Here is a 26,116-nt window from a genome sequence, read left to right as displayed (position 1 = left end):
TCATTCAGTCTGTTCACAACTTCCTGAAACTTTTTAAATAGATGGTCTGGTGACTACTAGTTTGCTTTTCATGCCTGTGGCCAGTTTTTTTCTTTTTTTCTTTAATAGGACCTTTTCTTTCTTCTATCCTTAAACGTCTGTAAAGTTTAATACTTAATAGTTTATTCTGCTTTTTTCCCTTTTTTGACAGCTTTATTAAGGCATACTTGATGCATAATAATCTCCAGATTGAAAGTATAACTGTTTGATTATTTTCAATACATGTATACATCTGTGAAACTATTACCACAGTCAAGATGTATATGTCTCACCCACAGATGCTTCTTGATGTCTCTTGGTAGTCTGTTCCTCAGTCTCTTCTTTCTCCACTGCCCATCTCTAGTCTGTTTTCTGTTACTATAAATGTCGTGTGTGTGTGTGTGCGCGTGCACACTAGGGATTGAACCCAGGGCCTTGTACATGCTAGCATACATTCTGCCACTGAACTATACCACCAGCCCTTAAATACAATTTTTTGAATTTTATACAAATGGAATGATGTAGTGTACATAACTTTTTTGGTGGGGATGATGACTTCTTTCACATAGTATTCTTCTTTGATTTATCTATGATTTGTGTTATGTGTATCAATAGTTGATTCCTTTTTGTTGTTAGTATTTTATCTTAAGAATATAACTAATTTTTTCATTTATTCACCTAAAGATGTTTTAGGTTGTTTCTGGTTTGGAGCTAACAAAACCTACTCTGAACATTCCTTTGTGGTTTTTTTTTAGTTGTAGTTGGATCCAATACCTCTATTTATTTTTATGTTGTGCTGAGGATTGAACTCAGGGCCTCGCACATGCTAGGCGAGTGCTCACCATTGAGCCACAACCCCAGCCCATCTTTGTAAGTTTTGTGTAGCCATATGATTTCATTTCTTGGGAAAACATGCAATGAATTGGGTGTATTATATAATAAATGTTTAACAGTTGAATAAACTGTTTTCCAAAGTGGTTGTACCATTCAGCATTTCTCCAGCAGTGTTCCCAGTTTTTGCACATTGACATCAATACTTGGTATAGTCATTCTTTTTAATTTTGGGCATTCTCATATTAATAATGGTGTCTAATTGTGGCTGATGATGTTGAACATTTTTTAAATATGTTTGTCATCTGTATATCATCTTTGGGCAAGTGACTATTCAAGTCTTTTGCCCATTTAAAAAAATTGAGATGTTTGCCTTAGTATTTGAAGAGTTCTTTATATATTCTAAATAAGTTGTGTCAGGTATAATCATCTCCCTCGTATCCATTAGGGAATGGTTCCAGGGCTGCCTCAGATACCAAAATCCACAGATGCTTCTGTTCTTTATATAAAATGGTATAGTATTTACTATAATCTATATACATCCTCTCATAAACTTTAAATCATCTCTAAATTATTTATGATACTAATATAGTGTAGTTATTATATACATAGTTATGTATTGTTCAGGAAATGGTAAGAAAGAATAGAACATATATGCTTTGTACGAATATAACCCTTATAGACCAGGTATGCTTTGTACAAATATAATCATCATAGACATAACTACATGTCAGCAACAAAAATCACATTTTTTTTAAGTTCTCTATACATGGTTGATTCAATCCATAGATGGGGAACCTGTCGGGATGGAATCTGTTCATATGGAGGTCTGACTGCACATGTTTTCAAATAAATATTCACCCATTCTGTTTATTTATTTATTTATTTTTGGTTATACTGGTTTAAGAAGCAAAAATTTTTAATTCAGTGAAGTCCAGTTTATTGATTTTATTTTATGATTTCTACTTTCGTGTCAAATGTAAAAAAAATTTGCCAAACCAAAGACCACTAATATTTTCTCCTGTGTTTTCTACTAGATGTTAAATAAATTCATCCTTAGATTGTGATCCATTTTTGTTAAATATTGTTTATGGTGTGAGGTAAAAGGGATTTTAATGTTTTTAATTTCTTATTTTGCATATAAGTATCTTGTTGTTTTGTCAAAACTTGTTTTTTGGACTAATTTTTAAAATAATTTTCTGAGTGTTTTTTTAAATTTTTTTTTTATTAGTTGTATATGGACACAATACCTTTATTTATTTTTATGTGGTGCTTAGATCAAATCCAGTGCCTCACATGTGGTAGGCAAGCGCTCTACCACTAAGCTACAACCTCAGCCCCTTGTGGTATTTTTGTTAAAAAATCAGCTAGCCATCTATGTGTGGTCCATTTCAGGAAGTATTCCAATGATCTATGTGTCAGTGTTTGTTTTCATTGCTGTAGTTTTGTAGTAAGTCACAAAATCAGATAGTTAAGTCCTTGAACTTCACTTTTCAAATGGGTTTGGCTCTTTTAGGTCCTTTGCATTTTCAAATAAATTTTAGACTGCAGTCTGTCAATTTTTAGAGAAAATTGATCAAGTTTTGATTGAGGTTGTTTTGAGTCTTTGGGATTGATTTGGGATCTGAACAATATTGAGTCTTTTAACCTGTGAACACATCCATTTCTCATTTGTTTAGACCTTGTTTAATTATTTGCAATATGGCTTTCTTTTCATTGCATGGATCTTTGCATACCTTTATCAGAATTATCTTTAAGTATTTTATATGCTTTTGAGATGGATGTAAGGCATTTCTTAAAAATTTTAATGTATATATAATTGTGCAAATAGATATGAAGCAGTGTAAGATGTTGTACATAGAAGTTACATCATCTGTGAATCAAGACATTCCCAGTTATTTGTCTTTTTTCTTTTCAGCCTGGCTAGCTAGGGGCTTGTCAGCTCTTTCTTTGCGGGGGGGGGGGGGGGGGCGGGGGGGCGGGGGGGATATATGCATGTATTTAATAATGAAACAGTTCATTCATTAAAACAAAAAATATAAAAATTCATGAGACCCCAGAACTATGGAAGAAAATGAGATATCAAGGAAAAAAAGCTGCTGACCCAGAAGGTAATATGATGAGCAAAGCAAAGGTAAATATGGCTTGGATAGTATTGAATGATTTGAAAAGGAGAAAGGCTGAAGAAGCAACAAGTTATCTGATTGCTTGGCAGCAAGCAGCCTTATAGAATACTGCACAGAATGGAGGCTATGTGCCAGAGAAAGGCAGGAGAAGAAAAGAAGAATTATGTATAACCCAGGGTAAACAGGTGGAAGAGAGAAGGAATTATAGAGATGACTCTAAGATCTTTTGTTCCCTCTAAAGTCAGTGTCCTAAGTTTTTAGGTGTGTTGGTCAAATTCTATAATCACAAGTAGCATTAGGCACCCATGAAGAAATGGTTGGGAAAGTAGTTTTTAAAAATAAAAAGGTGACATGGATTCTCCTTTACAGAGCTTATAACCTATATGAGGACACAAATTCTACGTATAAAACTACTATAAAATATATTTACAAAGGAACATGCATACAAATAAATATACATATGACTAGCCAACATAGGAAAGCTAAGGGATACTATGTAAATATTTACTTAGAAGTCCCTAGGAGAGTTGCTGAAGGCTTCCTAAAGGAAAAAAATGTTGGATTTTTAAACGTAGTGTTAGTAGAGAGTAGGGCATGTGCAAAGATACAGAAAAATAAATACACCATGTTCGGTAAACAAGCTTGATCAGAGAGTCCCAATATATCTAGTTACGAAGTGAGTGTGATGAAACAGTAGAAGTCAGTTCAGTGAAAGACACTACAATGTTAGATCTGGTCCCTAAACAAAATGAATAAGGAATGAATGTTTTATCTAGGTAAGGATAAGTGGCCACAAGTCCAGGACCAACTCCATTTCTCCCAAGTTTGGTATGCAAGAGACAGAAAGCAGCAGTCAAGACAGTAGAGAAGCATTCTGCTTCTGTGAGCAAATAGAAGGAACTGCTTTCTGCAAGAACTCCAAAGTGGCAAGTAGACCCTCAAAAGCAAAGAAGTTAAAAAAAACTCAAAAGAAATTCCTGTGCATTGGCTCTATTTTATATCCTAAGGCCAGCCAGATCGTGATCATCTCAAGTGTTCAAGCAGAGCATACTTGACCCTTACTTCTAATTATTGATGGGGAGCATATTATATATGCTTATTAAATTCTTTATTTTTGAATCCTACCATTTAAGAAATGAGGATGAAAAGAGCCCCAATCTATAGAGTGTTCACGCCCCCGAAGAAGGACAAATCAGGAAGGTCCCCAAATCTCCTCTGTTCTTTAAGTGGAAAAGCAAATTATCACATCTTGAAAAGAGGCTGCTCTCAGCCAAAGCAAGTAAGACTTTTTTCTTAAAACCTATTTATCTGAAGCTGTTCCAGGAAAAAAAAAAAAATTTGGGCCAAGTGTTCAGTGGCAGCCAGAATCCCACCCTGTGTCATAGCAGTTCTGCTGGAAGGTGCTGGGTCCCCATGATGTTACAATCTACTGTTGGCGCCCAATCTTGATGCTGTTTGCCTTATTGTGGACATCAGATAAACCCTGCTGGATCTTCCTGTATATTTCTTTGTCTGTATTAATGAGGGCCTCTTCAACATTGCAGGCCATTTCGCCTGAGTTTCCATGAATGTAAGTCATGCTCATGAGCAAAGGCCTTTCCTCCTTCTCTCTCACATCCCTGTGGGACTCTAGGTCACCTTTATTCCCAGTTTTCATGAAAACCACATGCTAGAATGCTGGTGGGCATCCTCTAACCATGAGGCCAGGTGATTGAAGGTTTCATGTCTTGTAATGTCATATACCAGCAGTGCTCCAACTGTTCCCCTGTAGTAGGAACAGGTGGAAGATGGAAGGATTCTTGCCCATCTGTATCCCAGATTTGCTGTTTGTTTCCCATCAATGTTGACCATGTGGGTCCCAAACTCCACACCTATTGTGAGGTCATGGACAGGCTGGATTGCTTGCCTATAAGTTGCAGGAGGAGGCATGAGTTCCCCACAGCTGAAAGAGGAGGATGTATATACAAGCATGAGGCCTAAGAACTTTCCAGCTGCTAGACTCTGGGCATCTAGGACAGTTTTAATAATCTGTCAAAGAATGAGGTTTTGGTTTGATTTTTATTTTTCATTTTTAGTTTCATTGATTGCTGCTTATTTGTTTTTTCTCCTTCCTGTTTGCTTTTGCCTTTTTTTTTTTTTTTTTTTTTTTTTGGTACCAGGGATTGAGCCCTGGGGTGCTTAACCACTGAGCTTGCAGTCCTTCTGCCTCAGCCTCCCCAGTTGCTGGGATTACAGGCATGAGCCACCACGCCTGGCTTTGCTGTTTTTAATGATTGAAAGAATTAGAATGTTTCATGAAGTGCAAAATCTAGATCTCAGAGTTCATAAATCAAATATTATTGCAACATAGCCATGCTCATTTGTAGGTGTTAACTGTTTTGCTTCACACTAGACCAACAGAGTTGAGGTAGTTGTAACATTATAAGGCCCATAAAGCCTAAAATATTCACCTTCTGACCTTTGATAGGAAGAAAAATACCAACTTCTCATCTATTATATTTACCCACATTTACCCTTTTTTCCTCTTAAATTCTAAGTTTTCTTGTGCTTGTGGAAAGGATTTTCAACTACAAAATTAATTTCTTTAATACAAATAGACTATTCCAATTATCTTAGAAGTAATTTGATCATTTTTTTCCAAGTTTATTGCTATAAGTTGTTCAGAATATTCCCTCCCTGCCCACCACCCCCCCCTTCTCTTTTCAGCCCTGGGGATTGAACCCAGGGCATATTACACAGGAGTCAAGCATTCTGCCACTGAGTTACATCCTCAGTCTTTGTAATTTTTAAATTTTGAGCCAGGGTCTCACTAAGTTGTTCAGGTTGGTCTTGAACTTGTTATCCTCCTGCTTCAGCTTCCCAAGTGGTTGGGTTTACCGGTTTGCACTCCTACCACATCTTGCCCATATATTCCCTTTAATGCTTCAAGAATCTGTGTTGATGTCCTTTTTCTCATCCCGAGAGTCATAATTTGTGTATTATCTATTTTTCCTTATCAGTTTGGCACATTTACTGATTTTATTGAAATTCTTGAAGAACCAGCTTTTGAGTTTTTAAATTTCTTTAATTTTCACTTTCATTTCTTCTTTTTTATTTATGTTTTGTTTCTTTTCTCCTTCTTACTTTGAGATTAATTTATTCTTCCTTTGATGGGAAGCTTTTGTCATTAATTTGAAATCTTACTTTTTCTCCAGTGTAAGCATTAAGATATCAGTTTTCCTCTAAACACTGTTTTAGCTACATCCCATCATTTTTTTCATTTTCATTTAGTTCCAAATACTTGCTGATTTCCCTTGTGATTTTTTTTTTTGGTGGGGAGGTGTGGGTATTTAAACATATGAATTATTTAGAAGTATATTTAGTTTCCAAATATTTGAAAATTTTTTCTTTTTTGATCTTTGTTACTGATCCTAATTTGCAGTTAGAGAACATACTTTGACAATAATTCTCTTAAATTTATTGACCCATAGCTTCCTAAATGGTTTTCAGACTACATATTGGTGCCATATTAGTATTCCTAAAAAAAACTACCCTATTCTGAAATCATCAGTATATTCTTTAATAAATTATTAGCTCTTGGAGCTGGAGTTGTGGCTCAGCAGTAGTGCGCTTGCCTAGCATGTGTGAGGCACTGGGTTCGATTCTTAGCATTGCATATAAATGAATAAAATGAAGATCCATCAACATCTTAAAAAAAAAAATTATCAGTTTTTCATCCTGGTACTTCAGGTCCTTCAGTTTGATCCTAACCTACTTTTCCCATATTAACTTCAATAATTTACTTTTCTGAATTCTTTTTCACCCAAGTTCCATTGGTTTCCCTTTCATCCTCTGATTAAGTATTATTCTTATCTTTCTTGTACTTTTATATGTAGTAGACCATTCTGTGATCGTTTGAACATTAAATGGTACTCATTTTTCAGAACCTGGTTGTTCCTTCTTACTTTTTAAAAAATTGGTCCTTTTTGTTATGTATGACTGTAGAGTCCGTTTTGATAATTATACAAGCATGGAATATTCTAATTAGGACCCTAGTCTTGTGGATGTACCTGATGGTGAGATTCACTGTGGTTATTCAAATTCTTGAAGGAAGAGAGACCCATAGTTTAAGCTTTCGATATTCTTGATAGGACCATATTACGCTTGCATGTAATAAAATTTATAAATGTTTATTGGTTTATTGATTTATTTTATCTTGGAAAAACGAGGATGTGCTACTTGTCTAGGCACTATGTTGGATTTCTTCTTTCTTTTTGGCAGTTTAATTTTTGTAGTCTTGTCACAAAAAAATGTTGAAGTGTCCTGACTGCATTGACTAGAGAAACAGTATGTTTGATTAGTAGAAATTTGTATTGTTGAATACTTACTTCAGAAAGGAAACAAGACTTTTTTTTTATCATTTCTTTCCCCATATTATTTCCCTCTTTTAAAAAGTAGTTATTTGAGGTGACTATAGATTCTTTTTTTCAGACTTGCTCTCAAATATCATCACATATGCACCCTTAGTCCTTCAGAGCTGTTCTTCTAAAGTCACAGAAACTTTTGACTTTTTGTCCTTCCTGCCTCTTCAGACTGTACAAGGCCTGCTTAAGGCAGTGCAGGTAAGTTTTTGGTATCAAAGTTAACTTGCCAAAAATGAGGTTTAAGTGTGTAATGGAAGTCTGATACATTTCTTTATAAATATTAATGTCCACAAAATCCTATTTCCCTTGAGTCTTCTATAGAAAACTTTGTAGTAAAATGGTAAGAGTGCTGAGCTGGACTGTTTTCAATTTTATTCCTCTTCATAGCATTGTTTGCTCTCCATGGATTCATTTTCTTTTTTCTTTTTTTTATTTTTAAACATTTATTTTTTAGAAGTAGTTGGACACAATACCTTCATTTCATTTATATTTTTATGTGGTGCTGAGGATCGAACCCAGGGCCTTACACATGCTAGATGAGCACTCTACCACTGAGCCACAATCCCAGCCCCTCCTTGGATTCATTTTCAAGTTTGTGAAGTAATTGAAATTCTCTTAAATTGTTGAATACAATGGTTTACAAATATCTTCAAAATCAATTTCAATTTATTGTTTCATAGTATATGATTATCCTTATTAAATGTAATCAACATTAAAACATGTATATAAAACAGAACCAAAGTTCTTTATATAAGGCAAATGCTAACAATATTGAGAAGAAATGAGCTAAGCTAATAAATAAGCAAACTCATTCTGTTTTTTAACCAGTAATTTTTTTTCCTTCAGCCACTTCTCAAAGTCAGCATGTCAATGAGAGACTCCTTGATACTTGTCCTTCGGAAGGCTATGTTTGCCAGGTATGTAGCATTCCTTGAAATCATAGTAAGTTATGCCTTCTAGTGTTGGGACTAAAAGTTGTCTTTGCCATCTCTCAGTATCACCTATTCACATCAAATTCCTAACCCACCAGAGCGTGCTCATCCAGTAAGGCATTGTGCTAAGTGCTCTATGTGCTTCTTTTCATTTAGTCTTTGGAGCAACCCGGTGAAGTGAAAAATGCTGCAGTTCCACTTCATAGATAAAGAAATTTAGGGTTAGAGAATATATAAGTAGCTTTCCAAAAGTCAGGCAGTAGTTGATGATGGAAGTAATCTAACATCAAAGCTTATGATCTCAAGTGGTACTCTGCTGTACCACTCCTAGAATTAAGCTTCAGGAAAAAGTTTCATTGCCAAATTCCCTGAAATCTGAGCTGGCAACAGTTCCAAAGGGAACTTACATATATTCTTAGTTAAGAATATATGTAAGAGTATCGGTTTTCATGAACATTAGGATTGTGGTCATGGACCAGGATGGTGATAATATATTCTGAAAATAAAGAGAGAGAGTAATATGTAGAAAGTATTTGGTATTTGGAGAATAAGATGCCCAATTAATATCACATTAGCCATGTGATATTACAGATGTTCAGAGGAACACATGCTGCTATTATCTGTTCTAGAATTGTCAGTTTTGTGTTACTCCTCACCAAACCGAAAATGCATGTTGTAGAATGTGTAACATGAGTTAATCATGGAGCCTCAGCCTGTAGAAGAATGTGTCATTTTTCTGGATAGAAGGTTTACATAGCACAAAGTATTGCACTCCTCTGCGAAGAAAGGGAGCCTGTGAAGAGAAGCACTCCTTTGGAGACAGAAAAACAAGCAATTTCCTTTGTCATTCAGTGCTTTCATTTGAGTTAGCAGCCGATTGTATGACCTCCCATCACTCTACTTCATACCCAATAAGGAGTTGAGAGCAGATTGGAAGAAAGTACAGATAGAGGCACGAGGTGAAGAAGATAATGAAAAAAAAATTGGCTGTGTTTGTGTATTGCTAATTGCTTTAAATTGGTTGATGTGTTAATTGAGAAAATATAAATTCAGATTGTTCTGTGGGTTTTTTTTTTTTTTTTTTTTTTTTTGGCACCAGGGATTAAACTCAGGGGCACTCAACCACTGAGCGATATCCTCGCTCCTGTTTTGTGTTTTATTTAGAAATACGGTCTCGCTGAGTTGTTTAGCACCTCATGGTTGCTGAGGCTGGCTTTGAACTCGAGATCCTCCTGTTTCAGCCTCCCAAGCTGCTGGGATTATAGGCATGTGCCACTGTGCCCGGCTTTTGCTTCATTCTTTATATATGTATTCTTTTTCTGCGTGGGACTAACTGGATATTCATATTTCCTGTAAAATTAATGCTATTTGTTAACCTTTCTCTATGTATTCCTGAGCTAGCCAGCTTGATGCCCGAAAATCTGCAGTTGCTGGGTTTTTGCTGCTTCTGAAGAACTTTAAAGTTTTAGGCAGCCTGTCATCCTCTCAGTGCAGTCAGTCTATTGGCGTCAGTCAGGTAAGGATTGTTCACACTGACTTTTAGTTTGAGCATTAAAGCAGAAGCCAATAATATGAAAACTACTTTTAAAAAATTCCTATTATGGTTTTAAGAACCTATTGTGAAACTGAGTTCTGTCATGAAGATGATGATGGTTGTGGTATCAGTTACTACTTACCTCAATAATTATTTTATATTAATTTTATATTGTTGATAATACTTGTGATCTGTTGGGTTAAATAAAATACTAAAACTTACTTCAAGCCAGGTACAGTGGTGCATACCTGTAATCCTAGCAATTTAGAAGGCTGAGGCAGGTGGATCGTGAGTTCAGACCCAACCTCAGCAACAAGTGAGACCCTAAGCAACTCAGACCCTGTCTCCAATACAATTAAAAAAAAAAAAAAATAGGGCTGGGGATATGCTCAATGGTTAAGCCCCCCTGGCTTTAATACCTGAACCCCCCCCCAAAAAAAAAAAAAACAAAACAAACTTCATCCTTTTACTTTTCTGATGTGGCTACTGGAAATTTTTAAATTATATAAGTAGCTTATATTTGTGGTTCATAATATTGTTATTGGATATCATTGTTCTAAACACTGTGTTTAAGTATTTATTATCATTTAATCTTAATTGTCATTGTCTGAGGCTTGGTATTATTATACCCATTTTTAAAATAAGTATATTTGATTTGCACCACTAAACCATGTAATCTGAGAAAATGAAACTTTATAGTAATTTCATAATCTGAGCTTTGGAGCAATAAAATTGTCTTCATGATTTCAATGATATCTTATAGAGTTGATAAATAGACATAATTAGCATTTTTATTAGGAATCCTTTATTGCTCTAGTATAACTGTATAAAACCTGTCAGTAACACAGTTTAAATTAAATATGAAGAATAATGGGTGTCATTATTTACTTGTACCCCATTTATTGTTCCCATTTTAAGGATAAGGAAACTAAGACTGATAAAGGTTAAATAACTTGCCCAAAGTTATTTATTTGTTTATTTATTTATTACTTTAGGCAATGTTCATGAACTCAGGGTCTCACACATGATAGGCAAGCACTCTGACCCTGAACTATATCCCCAGCCCCCAAGGTTATATTTATGTAACCAGTAAAGGGTAGAACTAGGATTTGACTTCAGACAATATGAGCTACCTAACTGTATCTGAAGTAAGGATTAAGAAATTCTTTGTACTTGCTAGTTTTATTTGAAGTCAAAAAGAATATCAGTTTTTTGTCATGTCCATTTCTAAACAAAAGTCTTTTCCTCTGTACATCTCTGGAATTTGTGGAAGAGGTAGATTCTTTTAGCTACTAAAGATATTTAAGGAAGTCTTAGGCCTTTTAAATAAAATCATGTATATTCTGATTGCTATATTCTAGTAATATAAGATTATTAATGCTTCGTAGCAGCTGACATTGTCAAGGAAACCTAAGGAACGGGGGGGGGGGGGAAGGTTAATTTTGTTAAAATACTTGAAAATTCTTTTATCTCAGTTTAGAGTAAGAGCAACACCACTGTATAAATTAAATATGAAGAATGGTGTCATTTATTTGTCCCCCATTTTATCCTTCCCATTTTAAGTATAAGGAAACTAATTGATAGAGGTTAAATAACTTGCCCATGGTTATTTTATTTGTTTGTTTATTGCTTTAGGGGATGTTCATGAACATAGTGATTTTAGTGTCTGCCTCATTTCTGGGTTTTAGCATAGAGAAAGCTCAGTCTGTGTTTCTTTGAACAAGAATATAATCTCATTTTACTCCTTAATGAAAACTATCTTAGTAAGATGGACATGAACTAGGCTCTCTTCCTTTTAGGTTCATGTGGATATTCATAGCCGTTACAATTCTGTTGCCAATGAAACTTTTTGCCTTGAGATCATGGATAGTTTGAGGAGATGCTTAGGCCAGCAGGCTGATGTTCGACTTATGCTTTATGAGGTAAGTCAGTAGAATGGAAGGAATGTAGCAAACCTACCCACCCCCAACTAAGAAATTAATTTTTTTCTTGGTTATAAAAATACATGAGTCATGCCCTTATACAGTTAGGACCAATAGATTGTGATAGTCAAAAAATTAAGATAAGAAATCATAAATGTTGCTACATCTTAACTTTTAATTTGAAATATTTAAATGTACATTAACTTGCTAGTCTTTTTTTTTTTTTTAATATTTATGTTTTAGTTATCGGCGGACACAACATCTTTGTTTGTATGTGGTGCTGAGGATCGAACCCAGGCCGCACGCATGCCAGGCGAGCCCGCTACCGCTTGAGCCACATCCCCAGCCCAACTTACTAGTCTTTTAAGACCAAGCTTGACATTTGTAACTTCTTGTTCCTCATATAAACAATACCCTTAATTTATTGTCTATAATTTCAAATTTTTGTTTACTTAAAGTGCTAAAAAACCTGAATACACTCTAGACACAGACTTAGTACAGAAACCTTTTAGATGGGTTTAGTTGTTTCCCTAGCTTTTTAAATTTGCTTTTACCTAATCATCAGAAATTGTTTTTTTAAGTCTTTATAAAATATTCAGCTTAGTTTTTATCAGAACAAGGTTTTTCTTTTTTGCATTTGGTTTCCAGCTGATTATAGAATGTATGCTTAAATTACATAATTGTAAAGGCAGTACGATTGCCAAAAATAGTGGACAGTTAAAACTACTAACTTGTATTAGCATGTTACTCACCTAGTGGAAACAGAAGTATGTGGTATGGAGGTACATTTCTAGCATTAAGTAAGTCATATTTCAGCACATGTTTCATGGAAGGAATAAAGAGCATTAGGTACTCTAAACAAGTACATTAAGTAGAAGTTATTTCACAGAGCAGCTATTATAATACCTTCATTTGTCATCTTAAAATAACACTGAGCTACAGGAGTTGCCAGGCACTGAATTTTTTAGCTTATTGTAGAACATACAGAGAGAATATAAAAATGCTATGTTGTAGTATTGGTAATCCCACCATTCGTATATACATATTTATGCAAAATTGAAATGAGATTTATATAGATTTTATCTCAACATTATGTTGTAATCATTTTCCCACTTCATTAAATTCTTTGACAACATATTTATTTATTTATTTCTGTGGAACTAGGGGGAATCCAGGAACAGTTTACCACTGAGCTGAGCTATATCCCCAGTCCCTTTTTAAAAATTGGTTTTTGTTTTTGAGACAGAGTCTTACTAAGTTGCCAAGGCTGGCCTTGAATTTGCAATCCTCCTGCCTCTCGGCCTCTTTGAGTACCTGGGATTACAGGTGTGCTCCACAGTGCCCATCTGACAACATGATTTTTAATGCCAAATTATATATTTTTAAAATATAGAGTATTTTAAACTTATTTTGGAGCATTTCTGATGTTTGTAGTTGTTTTAGTATGAATGAATGTTTGACCACATTCTGGGTCAAAGATTAGGATGTTTTAGTCTCATGGAACACCTTTGCAAGCACTATCATTTTTATTTTTTATTATTATTTTCTTTCCAGGGAGCAGAGAGTGCTGGGGATCAAATCCATGGCCTTGCACTTGCTAGGCAAGCATTCTACCTAAATCTATTTTTCCCCCCTTTGAGGTATCTAGTGTTTTTATGTAGAGTCTATATTCTTCCTATGAACATTCACTAACATTTTCTCCAAATTAGGATTTTTTGCTTTGGCTTTTGTTTTTTTATGTTTAGTTACTTAATTCCTCTGGAATTTGTTTTAACATTATAAGGAGCTAACTGTTCCCCCTCAGGTTAACCAGTTGTTCGGTTGCCTCCTTTATGTGTACTATTATGTTTGTGTGCTGGCCCTTTATTTTGCTTATATATTTTGGTGCCAAGACAAGCACCTTTTTATTATTATTAAGCCTTATAAAATATATTAATGCCTACTAGAGGCTAATCTTCCATCATTTCATTGCTTTTCTTGAAACAAAAAGTTTTGGTCAATTATTATTTGCTTCTTCTCAGAGATGAGCTGTACAACCTCTTTGGCAGGTTCCAAAAAACTCTCCAGAAGTGTAGTCTGAGTGGTTTTTAACAATACTGGGAAATTTCAGATAGGAAAAAAAAAAAAAAAAAAATCATGTATATTTGGGTATTTAGGGCCTTGAAGCCCTATGAACTAAGTGGGAAGAATGTCCTAAAAGGCCACTAATATAGGATGAGTAAAAAGAATAGAAGCTTAGAACATCCCTGACTTTGAAGGGGGAGAGTACTCCAAAGCCATATTGACCCTTTGTTTAAAAATTATGAGAATTGCTAAGACTCAGTGTCACACACCTGTAAATCCCAGCAGCTCAAGAAGCTATGACAGGAGGATCATGAGGTTAAAGTCAGCCTCAGCAACTTAGAGAGGCACTTAGCAACTCAGCGAGACCCTGTCTCTAAATAAAATATAAAAAATATCTGGGGATGTCCCTCAGTGGTTAATTGCCTCTGGGCTGAATCCCTGGTACCACCCCCCCAAAAAAAAATGTGAGAATTATGGTGAGATCATTAACCCAGTTCATGGTAATCAGAGATCTCTTACTGCAGACAAATAATCTAAATTTTCTAAACCATTTTCCTTCTAGCAAATAGAGTTTCCATCTTTATCAAAGAACTAAAAGTAGGATTAAAATAGTATTTTAAAATTATGATTATTTAAAACATTATTTTTGTTAAAGAGCTTATTTATTCTCTGCTGCTTCTAGGGTTTCTATGATGTTCTTCGAAGGAACTCTCAACTGGCTAATTCAATCATGCAGACTCTGCTATCACAGGTAAAATGTATTTATGTACATTACAGGAAAATCGGTGAGACTTTGAGAGGCAATTGAATTTTTCTAGACTTTTCAAAACACAAAATAATTTCTAAGTAATACACTGTGTTGCCTGTGGTATGTCATGCTCTTCTGGGTTGTTTTATGTCAATTACCACTTACTGCCTACCATATTGCCACCATTTAACTGTTAGTCCTGTGAATTAGCAATCTACATCCTAAGTCAGGGACCTTTTGAAGAACTATTTACAAATGCTGTTAGCACTTATATATGTATATTTTATTTCTAAAAGAAAGAAGAAATTTACAGTAAATAGAGCAAAATGTCGACATCTGTTCAATCCAAGTGACACGTACATGGATTACTGTTAGGTTATTTTCTGTATTTTTTAATTTTAAAAAAGATTTTTAAAATTATGAAATATTTCAAAAGACCATCAAGATGACAATTCAGGTGGAAAATATCTGGTGTAAATAAGATCTTTTTACTTTCAACGTTAATGAGAAGAATTCAGGTGGAAAATATCTGGTGTTAACAAGACCTTTTTACTCTTCAGTATTAATTAAGCACTAATTTGAATCTTTATTAAGATACAATTCATATGCCAGTAATTGTTACTGTTCTCTTATCAGAAGGGTTGTTGTAGACCCTTAGTCCATCATTTTAGTAGAAAATAAACATGTGTGCTTGCTTGTTAGTTCTGTCATTGTTTTGTGATAATTCTGAAGAAGCTCCATTTGAAATTAAGTTCTCAATGTGTGGAGATAATTGGAAGGTCCTTTGCTATCCAAAAAGCTTTTCACTGGGCCTTCACATTGATCTTGTATAAAACTTAGATCCTGATTAATAATATCTATCTTTCAAATTATAATAATTATCTTTAGTCACATACTTATCAGAAATATAAAATTATGTTTGAAGGAAGAGCAGTGCTTCACAATTGAGGTTAAAATACAGATTTGAAGAGGAAAAGGAAAAAAAAAATAATAATAGCCAGCATTTGTTTTTCAGTTCTGTTGTATGTCAAGTAGTGGATTAAAGCTCTTTATATCTATTGTCATGTTTAATCCTTATATAGCATTCATATTAACAGTATACTTATTTTTCAAATGAGGAACCAAGGTATAAATAACTTTATCAAAATCAGTAATAAGTGGTGGTTCTGGTATTTTGGACTCAACTAGTCTAACTCTAGAGCCTATATTCTTAAATACCACACTATACTGAAAATGCTAATTTCCCCTGCAAGTTTAGGAATTGGTGTGAAGGAGTATGTTGGAAGTGAAATAGGAAAGATGCCTCTTATCAGTACTATGCTTGAAGCAAGGGCCAAAGGATCTAGTTGAGACAAAGCAGTACAAATTCTGCTGTACTATTCTTTAGACACTTAAGAAATGTGTCTTAGAAGGCATTAGATATGAAATAATCTTTATCTTGACCAGTTTAAAAATGCAAAATGTAGCTGGGCATGGTGGTGCCCAGCTCTTCTACAGGCAGGAGGATCACAAGTTCAAGTTCAGCTGTAGCAACATGGTGGACCCTTTCTCAAAATAAAAAAGGACTGAGGTGGTAGCTCAGTGGTAAGGTGTCCCCTGAATTCAATCCCCAGTACCAAAAAAAAAAAAAAAAGTGAAAAAAGTATTAATGAACAGTGATGACTTTTTTTTCCCCCCTTGCTATACACAGTTAAAACAGTTCTATGAGTCAAAACCTGATGTGCTGCCTCCTCTGAAACTAGAAGCTTGTATTCTGACCCAGGGAGATCAGATCTCTCTACAAGAACCATTGGTGAGATTTTTATTCCTCCTATAACCATTATTTTTACTGGTAATGTAGGATTGATCTTCAGAAAGAGATCTGTGAAAATTTCTTCCTAATTCTTACAGTGAATTTTCACTCTGAAATCTTCCCTGCTTATCACTGCTGAATGCCAAATGTGGTGGTGCATGCCTATAATCTCCAGAGGCTGAAGCAGGAGGGTTGCCAAGTTTGAGGCCAGCCTCAGCAACTTAGCAAGACCCTGTCTCAAAGTTTTAAAAAGTGCTGGGATGTGGGTCAGTGGTTAAGTCCCCCTGGGTTCAATCCCCAGTACCCAAATAAATAAATAATTTCTGACGCAGTAGCACTTTGTATCTATTGGTAAAATTACTTCATGTTAGCACTTTGCTAAATCATGGCATCTACCACGTCAAGAAACATCTTATCTGTTAATATGTACATTAAATAAGTGTATTTAAATAAGTATTTATCTCCATTATTTCAGAATGGGGATGTCACCCAGGAGTAGATGAATCCAGGGACCTGCTTAGTTGGAGAAAGTACATGGTTTAGGTTGAGCTAGATTGGTGCTCTGTCAGACCTTCAAAGGATCTAGGATGGGTTGTTTTTCATGTTACCTGGTATTAGAAAGACATAAAAAAGAAGAAAAATTGAAATTTCCTGCCCCAGAGACCTAGAACTCGTGGCAGTAGGGAGGGAAGTCTTTGATTTGTCATAACCTGTCTTGATGTGCATTTTGTTTCCAACTTAAGATGCTTCCTCAACATAAAATGGGACTCAAAGGAATTAGAAACCATTTAACTTCACAACCTGGCTCCAGGGTTTTTTCTATCAAACTAATGACAATATATCTGATGTTGCATTCTGAAATGTCAACTACTTATAGACCAGTTTCTTTGAGAAAGTTCTGTTAAACAATGCCTGTTAGTTCAATTAAGTTTTCCCAGTTTTTTAAATCCAGATAGACTTGATTTGTAATGCCAACAAATAACTTATTTAAACTTTCTGAAGAATTATTTACTGATTTTCAGTAGCGTCTTGGGTTATCCCTTAACTCATAAGAATATTATTTACTTATTTTTCTTCTACAGGATTATCTGCTGTGTTGTATTCAGCATTGTTTGGCCTGGTATAAAAGTAGAGTGGTGTCCTTGCAACAACAGGGAGATGAGGAGGAAGAAGAAGAGGGATTCTACCAAGAACTTGATGATATATTGGAGTCTATTACTAATAGAATGATTAAGAGTGAGCTGGAAGACTTTGAACTGGTAATGGCTAAGTCCTCCATGTATTGAATAATGTAGTTACTGTTATTAATAAGTTAGTGTATTAATATTTATCTTATGGTTTTAGGATAAATCAGCAGATTTTTCTCAGAGCACTGGTATTGGCATCAAAAATAATATCTCTGCATTTCTTGTGATGGGAGTTTGTGAGGTTCTAATAGAATATAATTTCTGCATAAGTAATTTCAGGTAAGATATTATTGTGACTCCACTTGTAGTTTGATGAATATATCATGAATACTAGAACAAATGGATATGGTTTTTTAACTCTTCACAATATGGTTAAGCACTAAATAGACCACAGACTATAATATCTTTTAAACAGAAATCTAGCCTAAGCCAGGCACGGTGGCACATACCTGTAATCCCAGCAGGTTTGAGAGGCTGAGACAGGAGGATCGAAAGTTCAAAACCAGCCACAGCAATGGCGAGGCGCTGAGCAACTCAGTGAGACTCTCTCTCTAAAATATAGAATAGGGCTAGGGATGTGGCTCAGTGGTTGAGTGCCCCTGAGTTCAAACCCCAGTACCAAAAAAAAAAAAAAAGAAAGAAAGAAAAAAGAATTCTAGCCTAAGACCAAACTATTTTCTTTCTGAGAACACTGAAGAATATGCCAGGCAGGAATGTTGTCTTCTAGCAGGCTTTAATTTATTCAAAACTCACCAGACCTTGAACTCAAGTACTCCTCATTTTAATAGAAATTTTTATTAGTGCTAGTGTTGGACTTTTATGTTCTGCTTTGACAGAGTATAAATAAGGGGGAAGGGGATCTAGATAGATCAGTGTATGAGTGAGAGTGCTATGTTTATGTTAATGAAGGTCCACTCATTTATAATGTTATATCTAAAATATGACATTTTAAGAAGCATTGTGACATCAAACCATGATAATTCTGATCTTTGTTTGTTCCTTTTATGCAGTAAGAATAAGTTTGAGGAGGTTCTGAGCTTATTCATGTGTTACAAGAAACTCTCTGACATCCTTAGCGAAAAAGCTGGTAAAGGCAAAGCTAAAATGACCAACAAAACAAATGATAGTTTTTTGTCCATGAAATTTGTTTCTGATCTTCTTACTGCTCTTTTCAGGTAAGGTTCTAATTGACTGTATAAAGACAACAGTCTAGTAAAGATAATTCTTCATGTGCAGGTTCACTTGTATTAGTTTAGATTCACAAATATTGCTATAAATATAGTAAGAAATGTAAGGAGGCTTAAATTTTCTTAAAATGAAAGCTGGACAATCACAAGTAGGCATTTTAAAGAGGCGCTTTAAATTATTAAAAGCAGAAACAATGGACTAACTAGAGAGATGAATTCCAATAGTATTATAAGAAAATCTATTTAAACTTAGATATTTAAATTTTATCAAAGTAAGGATTATAGGAGAGAGAAAAAAACAGGCACTAAGAATGATTATAAAAGAACAACCATGGCAGTAACTCTAGCAAAGGTTTGCATAGAGTCTGCCATTTAAAACTTGCTGGCTGCTGCTGTTCTTCCCTTGGAAGCCTAATTGCAGATCCCAGTAGCAATAGAGGAATCTTTTCCCCATGCTCTCTTTTTCTCTCTCTAGGGATAGTACCCAAAGTCACGAAGAGAGCCTATCAGTTCTGAGGTCCAACAATGAGTTCATGCGCTATGCAGTGACTGTTGCTCTGCAGAAGGTGCAGCAGCTAAAAGAAACAGGACATGTTAGTGGCCCCGATGGCCAAAACCTAGACAAGATCTTTCAGAACCTCTGTGACATAACTCGGTAAGCCACTTCCTGTCTCAAACTTGTTACCTTATCTGCCATGGATTCTTCAAGAGAGGAATGTGAATGAAGGTGATTTGAGGTTGGACATGCCTGAAGAGCAAAAGTACAATCACTGAAGTTGGGTTTTTTCCTAATCCTACTTTGGTATAGGTTGTTAGTCGTGTAAAAAAGAGGTCAGGATATTATTAAATGATGAACAAATGATTTCATCAGGGTTGGAAATGTAGCTCAATGGTAAAGTGCTTGCCTAGTCTGCTTAGGTGCAGGATTCCCTCCCCAGCACAGCCAAAACAAAATGATTGGTCAAGTCAGCATAATAATTCTAAATGTAAGTGTTCCTGACAAAGACCTAGAATACATAAAGTGGGCGGGGCTGAGAGGGACAATAAAATTGAAGACAAATTCTTTTTTTAATATTTTTTTTTTAATTGTAGATGAACACAGTACATTTATTTTATTTATTTGTTTTTATGTGGTGCTGAGGATTGAAACCAGTGCCTCACATGTGCTAGGCAAGCATCTACCACTGAGCCACAACCCCAGCCCTGAAGATAAACTTTTTATTAGTCATTTCTCAGTAATGAGCAAGACTAGTAGATGGAAAATCAGGAAATAAAAGACCTTAAACGACATCGTCTTGCAGTTTGACCTAAATTGACCTAAATCACTCAACAACAGCTTCCAAGTACACAGTCTTTTTATGTACGCATGATTCAGTCACCAAGTTGTACTTTGGACCATAAAATAAATGAGAAATTTTTAAAAATAGAGATTAGTTGGTTCTCTAACCACATAGAATAATAATTCTCATATATTTGAAAATTAAATGTACTTCTAAATAACTTTTAGTCAAGGTCAAAGGGAAAGTCATAAAGGAAATTAGAAAATGTCTTTGAAGGATGATAATGAATATGTAGCATATCAAATATGTATAATCAAGCCAAAGTACTGTTTAGGAAGATATGTTTTTTTCCAAGAGTTGAACTCCGGGTAGCTCAACCACTGAGCCGCATCTCCAGCCATTACCCTGCCCCCTTTTTTTTTTGTATTTTGGGACATGGTCTTCCTAGGTTGCCTGGGGCATGCTAAGTTCCTGAGACTGGTTTTGAACTTGGGGTCCTCCTGCCTCAGCCTCCTGAGCCACTAGGATTATAAGTGGTACCACCGCCCCCAGCTCAGGTAGAAATTTATAGCAGTTGATTTTTTTTTTTAAATCTCATCTACATAAAAGCTTATACATTAATAGAAAAAGTAAATTAAAATGAAAATAGATGGAAGAAAATAATAATGACAAGCAGAATCATTGATAATGAAAATCAAAATAATAGAGAAAAATAAAAGAAAACTACTTTTTTGTGAGATGAATATGTTTAATAAACCTTAGCCAGACTAATCAGAATGAGAGAAGACACAAAATACAAATATCAAAAGTGAGGGTGAGGAAATATCACTATTAATCCTACAACTATTAAAAAATTGATAATAGCTGCTTTGTGTGTTAAACTTCATGAGTTAAATGGCCAAATTTCTTGAAAATTCCCTCAAGAAGCTAACATGAGTAAATCCAACTTCTACAAAAGAATTTAAACTTGAGGTTTAAATTTTTCTCTTAAGCCAGAAGTGGTGGCACATGCCTATAATCCCAACAGCGCAAGAGGCTGAGGCAGAAGGATCACAAGTTCAAATTCACCCTCCTCAGCAGCAGTGAGGCACTAAGCAAGTCACTGAGACATTGTCTCTAAATAAAATATAAAAAAGGGATAGGGATGTGGCTTGGTGGTCAAGTGTCCCTGAGTTCAATACCCAGTACCAAAAAAAAAAAAAAAAAAAAAAATTTTTTTTTTTCCTCCTCGAAAAACACTAAGCCAAGAGACTGAGGTTTGTAGCTCAGTGGTAGAACACCTGCCCTGCATGTGTAAGACACTAGGTTCAATCCTCAGCACTACATAAAAATAAAGGTATTGTGCCCATCTGTAACTAAAGAAATATTTTAAAAAGAGTGGAAGTGATGTTTAAAAAAATACACACTAGGCCAGCTGGGCACAGTGGTACATGCCTATACCTGTAATCCCAGCAGCTTGGGATGCTTAGGCAGGAAGATCGCAAGCTCAGGCCAGCCTCAGCAATTTAGTGAGGCCCTCAGCAACTTAGGAGATCCAGTCTCAAAATACAAAATAAAAAGGACTGGGAATGTGGCTTAGTGGTTAAGTGTCTCTGGGTTCAACCACTGGTACCCACCCTACCCCCAGGCATATATTTAAGGAAGAAATAATACCAATTCTGTACAAACACTTCAGAAGATAAAAGAGAACATGTTCTCACTTTAATGAGATTAGTAATATCAACCCAGTAAAAGACATTTATAGAAGAAAAGATTATGTACAATTTCCCTCATGAATATAGATGCAAAAAAGACGAGCAAATTAATTTTAACAATGTGAAGAATAATATAATTAGGTGGAAATGCAAGGTTGGTTCACTAAACCAACCAATGTAATTCGCATATCAAACTGAAGGATGAAAACTATCTGGATCATCTCAATAAGTATAGAAAATTATGATTCAACATAAATTCATGGTATAAGTCTCAGAAAGCTAGAAATAGATTTTTTTCAATTCAGTAAAGAGAATTTACAAAAACCCTATAGTTAACTCTTATTTAATGATGAAAAGACTGAATACTTCCTTCCCACCTTGTACTTTTACCTCTACTATTTAACATTATACCAAAGGTCCTAGCCAGTGCAGTACAGCAGAAGAAGAAAGAAAAGGCCTCCAAATTGGGAAGAAAGAAATGACACTGTCTTCATTCATAGGCAATTAACATTCTCCAAAAAAATTCAAAAGAGTTTTTCAAAGTTATTAAATCTATTAAATATTTAGCAAGGTTGTAGAATATGTTTAGTATAAAAATATTTTAGTTAACACACCAGCAGTAAATAATTGGAAATGGAAATTTAAAAAACTATTTATGCTAGCATCACAATATCATGGATTGCTTAGCAATAAATCTAATAAACATACAATACTTGTATGATGAAAACAATAATAAACATTAATAAGAAATCATAGAAGACCCCAAGTAAATTGAAAGATATACATTGTATATGAATGTATACATTGTATATGAATGAATGATTCAATACTGACAGATTCAACATAAACCCAGTCAAAATTCTATCAAGGGGAAAATGGGAGTATAGCTTAGTGGTAGAATACCTGCTTAGCATACAGAGACTAAAGATACAATCCCCAGCAACCCCCTCAAATAAAAACTCCTACTAAGCTTTATTGTAAGAATTGACAGTGATTCTAAAATTTATGGGGTGAAGGATCTAGAATGAACCTTTCTCCATTTCTCATACCATGTTTAAAAAATTAATGAAATGGATTAGATACTTAAATATAAAACAAAATTATAAAACCTCTAGAAGAAAACAAAAAGAAAAATCTGGTGATCTTTTTTTTTTAGGCAAAGATTTCTTAGCTGTAACACCAAAAGCACAATCCAGAAAATAAGAAGTACTTTTTGTTTTAATAATTTTATTTATTTATTTTTATGTAGTGCTGAGGATTGAACCCCAATGCCTCACGTGTGCTAGGCAGGCACTTTACTGCTGAGCTACCCCAGCCCAAGAAATACTCTTAATTCTGTTTTCCAAAAACTTTAAGAGAAAAAACAAGCCACAGATAAGGAGAAAATATTTGTAAAAAACATGTTTGGTGAAGGATTGATAATCAGAATTATATAAAGAATTCTCAAACTTAGTGTAAGAAGAAACGGCTAAATTTAAAAATGATTGAGGCTGGGGGTATAGCACTGGTTAAGCACTCACTTGCCTAGCATCATAAGGTCCTGGGTTCAATCCCCAGCATATTCTGCACCTAGCCCATCTCACCCCACCCTACAGGGACAATGGGGAGGTTAAAAAGATGGGTAAAATATTTGTGTAGACACTTGACCCAAAAATATCATAGACATGGCAACTAAACACATAGATGACAGGACCTTTAGGTAAATGTACAACAAAGTCATAATGAAATATCACTAAGCATGGGACTGGGATTGTGGCTCAGTGGCTGAGTGCTTGCCCAATGTGTGAGGCATTGGGTTTGATTCTCAGCACCACATATAAATAAATAAATAATAAAGGCCAATCAACAACTAAAAACAAAACTTAAAAATATCACTAAGAATTTATTAGAATGTCTAAAATTAAGAGGTTGATCATATCAAAGTGTATACACTTTTGGTGGAAGTTTAGAATTGTCCAGCCACTTTGGAAAACAGTGTGACAGTTTCTTCAAAAGTTAAGTACACACCAGATGTTGTGGCACATGCCTATAATCCCACTAAGAAGGCTGACACAGGAGAATTGCAAGTTCAAGACCAGCCTCAGCAATGTAGTGAGTCGCTAAGCAACTTAGAGAGACCCTGTCTCAAAAAACAAAAAGGATGGGTCGTAGCCATGGACTCTTCGTGGGAGGATCTGACGCTGGCCTTCTCTCGCACGTCCATGTTCCCCTTTTTTGACATCGCCCACTATCTGGTGTCCGTGATGGTGCTGAAGCACCGGCCGGGAGCAGTGGAAGGGGCATGGAAGAATCCTTTTTCAAGCTGGTTTACTGCAATGCTCCACTGCTTTGGTGGAGGAATTTTATCATGTATACTTTTTGCAGAGCCTCCACTGAGGTTTTTTGCAAATCACACTAACGTTTCACTGGCATCTTCAATCTGGTATATTATATTTTTTTGCCCTTGGGACCTTATTTCTCAGGGCTATTCATTCTTACCTGTTCAACTTCTGGCTGCGGGAATGAAGGAAGTGACCAGAACTTGGAAAATAATAGGTGGAATCACACATGCTAATAGCTGTTACAAAAATGGCTGGTTAGTCATGATAGCTATTGGATGGGCCCAAGGTGCAGGTGGTATCATTATCACAAATTTTGAACAGTTACTAAAAGGAGATTGGAAACCAGAAGCCCTCCCAAGGTAACCCTGCTGGGGTCCCTTATCTTCACATTTCAGCACACCAAGCATCTGACCATATCAAAGCATAATCTTATGTTCCTTTATACCATCTTTCTTGTGACCACAAAGATAACCATGATGTTTACAGAGACTTCTTCTGTGACTCTTGCTCCTTTTGAAGATATATTGAGTCGGATGCTCTTTGGCTGGCAGCACCAGTTTTCATTGTGTGAAAAGAAATGTGGAGCAAAATCGTCTTCCAATGGCACTGGTTCATCAGTCTCAAGACCTATAACCAATGGTTCAGATAATGTTAAAAGGAAACATTCTAAGAAGGCTGAGTAAATTTACTTGAGCTCTAGAAGGCAAAAAAAAATTTCTTTTCTACCTATCAGATTGTGATAAATATTTCTACGTAGATGATGTGAAATAAAGATTATATATAAGGAATGGAGGTGACGAAAAGAAAGAAATTCTTTCTGTTTTAGGGTGACTACCACTTTCTTGATTGTCATGAGTATATCATGTGAATTTTTTTCTGATATAAAGTATCTTGTGATTATTTGAATAGTTTACATTGATAAAAAAAATTTAAAAAATTTGAAACTTTTAAAAAATTGGGTAATTTCATGCATTTAAAAAATCTGAATCTATTTGAGCTTTAGTTCAGAATTAAACTTTTAAAAGTAAATAAAAGTTTAATTCCTAGGTATGGAAAATTAATTGATTAAAAAATTAAAATTCTAATTTAATTTTGAGCATTGAGACAGTTAACTTTTCCTAAAATACTTTCTATTACATATGGATATAAATTGCTAGTTTATATTTGCTATATAAACATTGTAATTTTGCCCTCATTAAAATAGAAAATACCTGAAATTTATCTTAATTTTATCTCTAATAGTACTTTTCAGTAAGAATACAATATTGTTGTATGAATTTCAGTTTGAAGTCTGCTTCATGCCCTTGTTTAAAAAACTGTGTTTTTTCCCCCTCAAAAGAAAATTAGAGGTACAATTTTTGATAAATTACTTTTCAGTTTTCTAAGATTACAAAACATGGAATTTTTTTTTTTTTTCCCTTCCCTCTTTCTCTCTCCTTAAAACACATTTATTTCAACTGTAGAGAAAATTTTCACATTTCACATGTTCTCTCTGAGTTTGGTTGTTCTGAATACCTTGGTAGCAGTTGTCTTAATGGTTCAACAAAAAGTATTATCTCCATTAAATTTGTTTCTTCCATGTCTCCTTTCTAGTGGCTACTTTCTTGGTTTTTTGTTTGAATGTTTTATGTTAGATTATATATGGTTATATTTAGTTTTAATCTATGTGTACATGCATTATTTATTTTGTTTTAAATGAAAACCAATTACCTTCATGTGAAAATGCTCAGCTCTGAAGAGAATTGTCTGTACACATTTGATAGTAATCAGCTAGGAAACAGATCAACCGAAATCTCATGGTTGTTTTATTTGATTGAAAAATGATGACATTAAATCTGGTTTCTTATTGGCAAAATAAACCAGAAAAGTACTAAATGATATTAGAGTTTCTTTATTTTATGATTTAAAAGTACAGTTCTAACATTCAAACTCTGTGACATGATTTCTTATACCAAGACCATGAACATACTACCTGTATCAGGTAGAACTTTTAGATGACTTAGAAGTACTCAAATCATTCAAGTTGAAAGTTCTTTTTAACAACTGTGAACACCAGCGGGTACCATATTGCTTATGA

The 26,116-nt window shown here is 34.8% G+C and overlaps 1 protein-coding gene and 2 pseudogenes across 1 annotated transcript in view; 2 read left to right on the top strand and 1 right to left on the bottom strand.

Annotated features, from left to right (window-relative positions):
- The window catches only part of Fanci (FA complementation group I), a 73,951-nt gene that overhangs the window by 33,843 nt on the left and 13,992 nt on the right, over positions 1-26,116 (top strand). Inside the window, exons 15-24 of the mRNA XM_076851365.2 lie at positions 7,446-7,576; positions 8,225-8,295; positions 9,712-9,826; positions 11,644-11,766; positions 14,513-14,581; positions 16,269-16,370; positions 17,453-17,629; positions 17,715-17,836; positions 18,568-18,732; positions 19,220-19,399. Of these exons, the coding sequence (XP_076707480.2) occupies positions 7,446-7,576; positions 8,225-8,295; positions 9,712-9,826; positions 11,644-11,766; positions 14,513-14,581; positions 16,269-16,370; positions 17,453-17,629; positions 17,715-17,836; positions 18,568-18,732; positions 19,220-19,399 (1,255 nt within the window). The remainder of the gene's footprint in view (positions 1-7,445; positions 7,577-8,224; positions 8,296-9,711; positions 9,827-11,643; positions 11,767-14,512; positions 14,582-16,268; positions 16,371-17,452; positions 17,630-17,714; positions 17,837-18,567; positions 18,733-19,219; positions 19,400-26,116) is intronic.
- On the bottom strand, positions 4,402-5,931 carry LOC143393505 (ras-related protein Rab-2B-like; annotated as a pseudogene).
- On the top strand, positions 23,869-24,722 carry LOC143394233 (trimeric intracellular cation channel type B pseudogene; annotated as a pseudogene).

Source organism: Callospermophilus lateralis, chromosome 3 (assembly GCF_048772815.1).
Source record: "Callospermophilus lateralis isolate mCalLat2 chromosome 3, mCalLat2.hap1, whole genome shotgun sequence".
Taxonomy (NCBI): domain Eukaryota; kingdom Metazoa; phylum Chordata; class Mammalia; order Rodentia; family Sciuridae; genus Callospermophilus; species Callospermophilus lateralis.
This window is presented reverse-complemented; position numbering and strand designations above follow the sequence as displayed.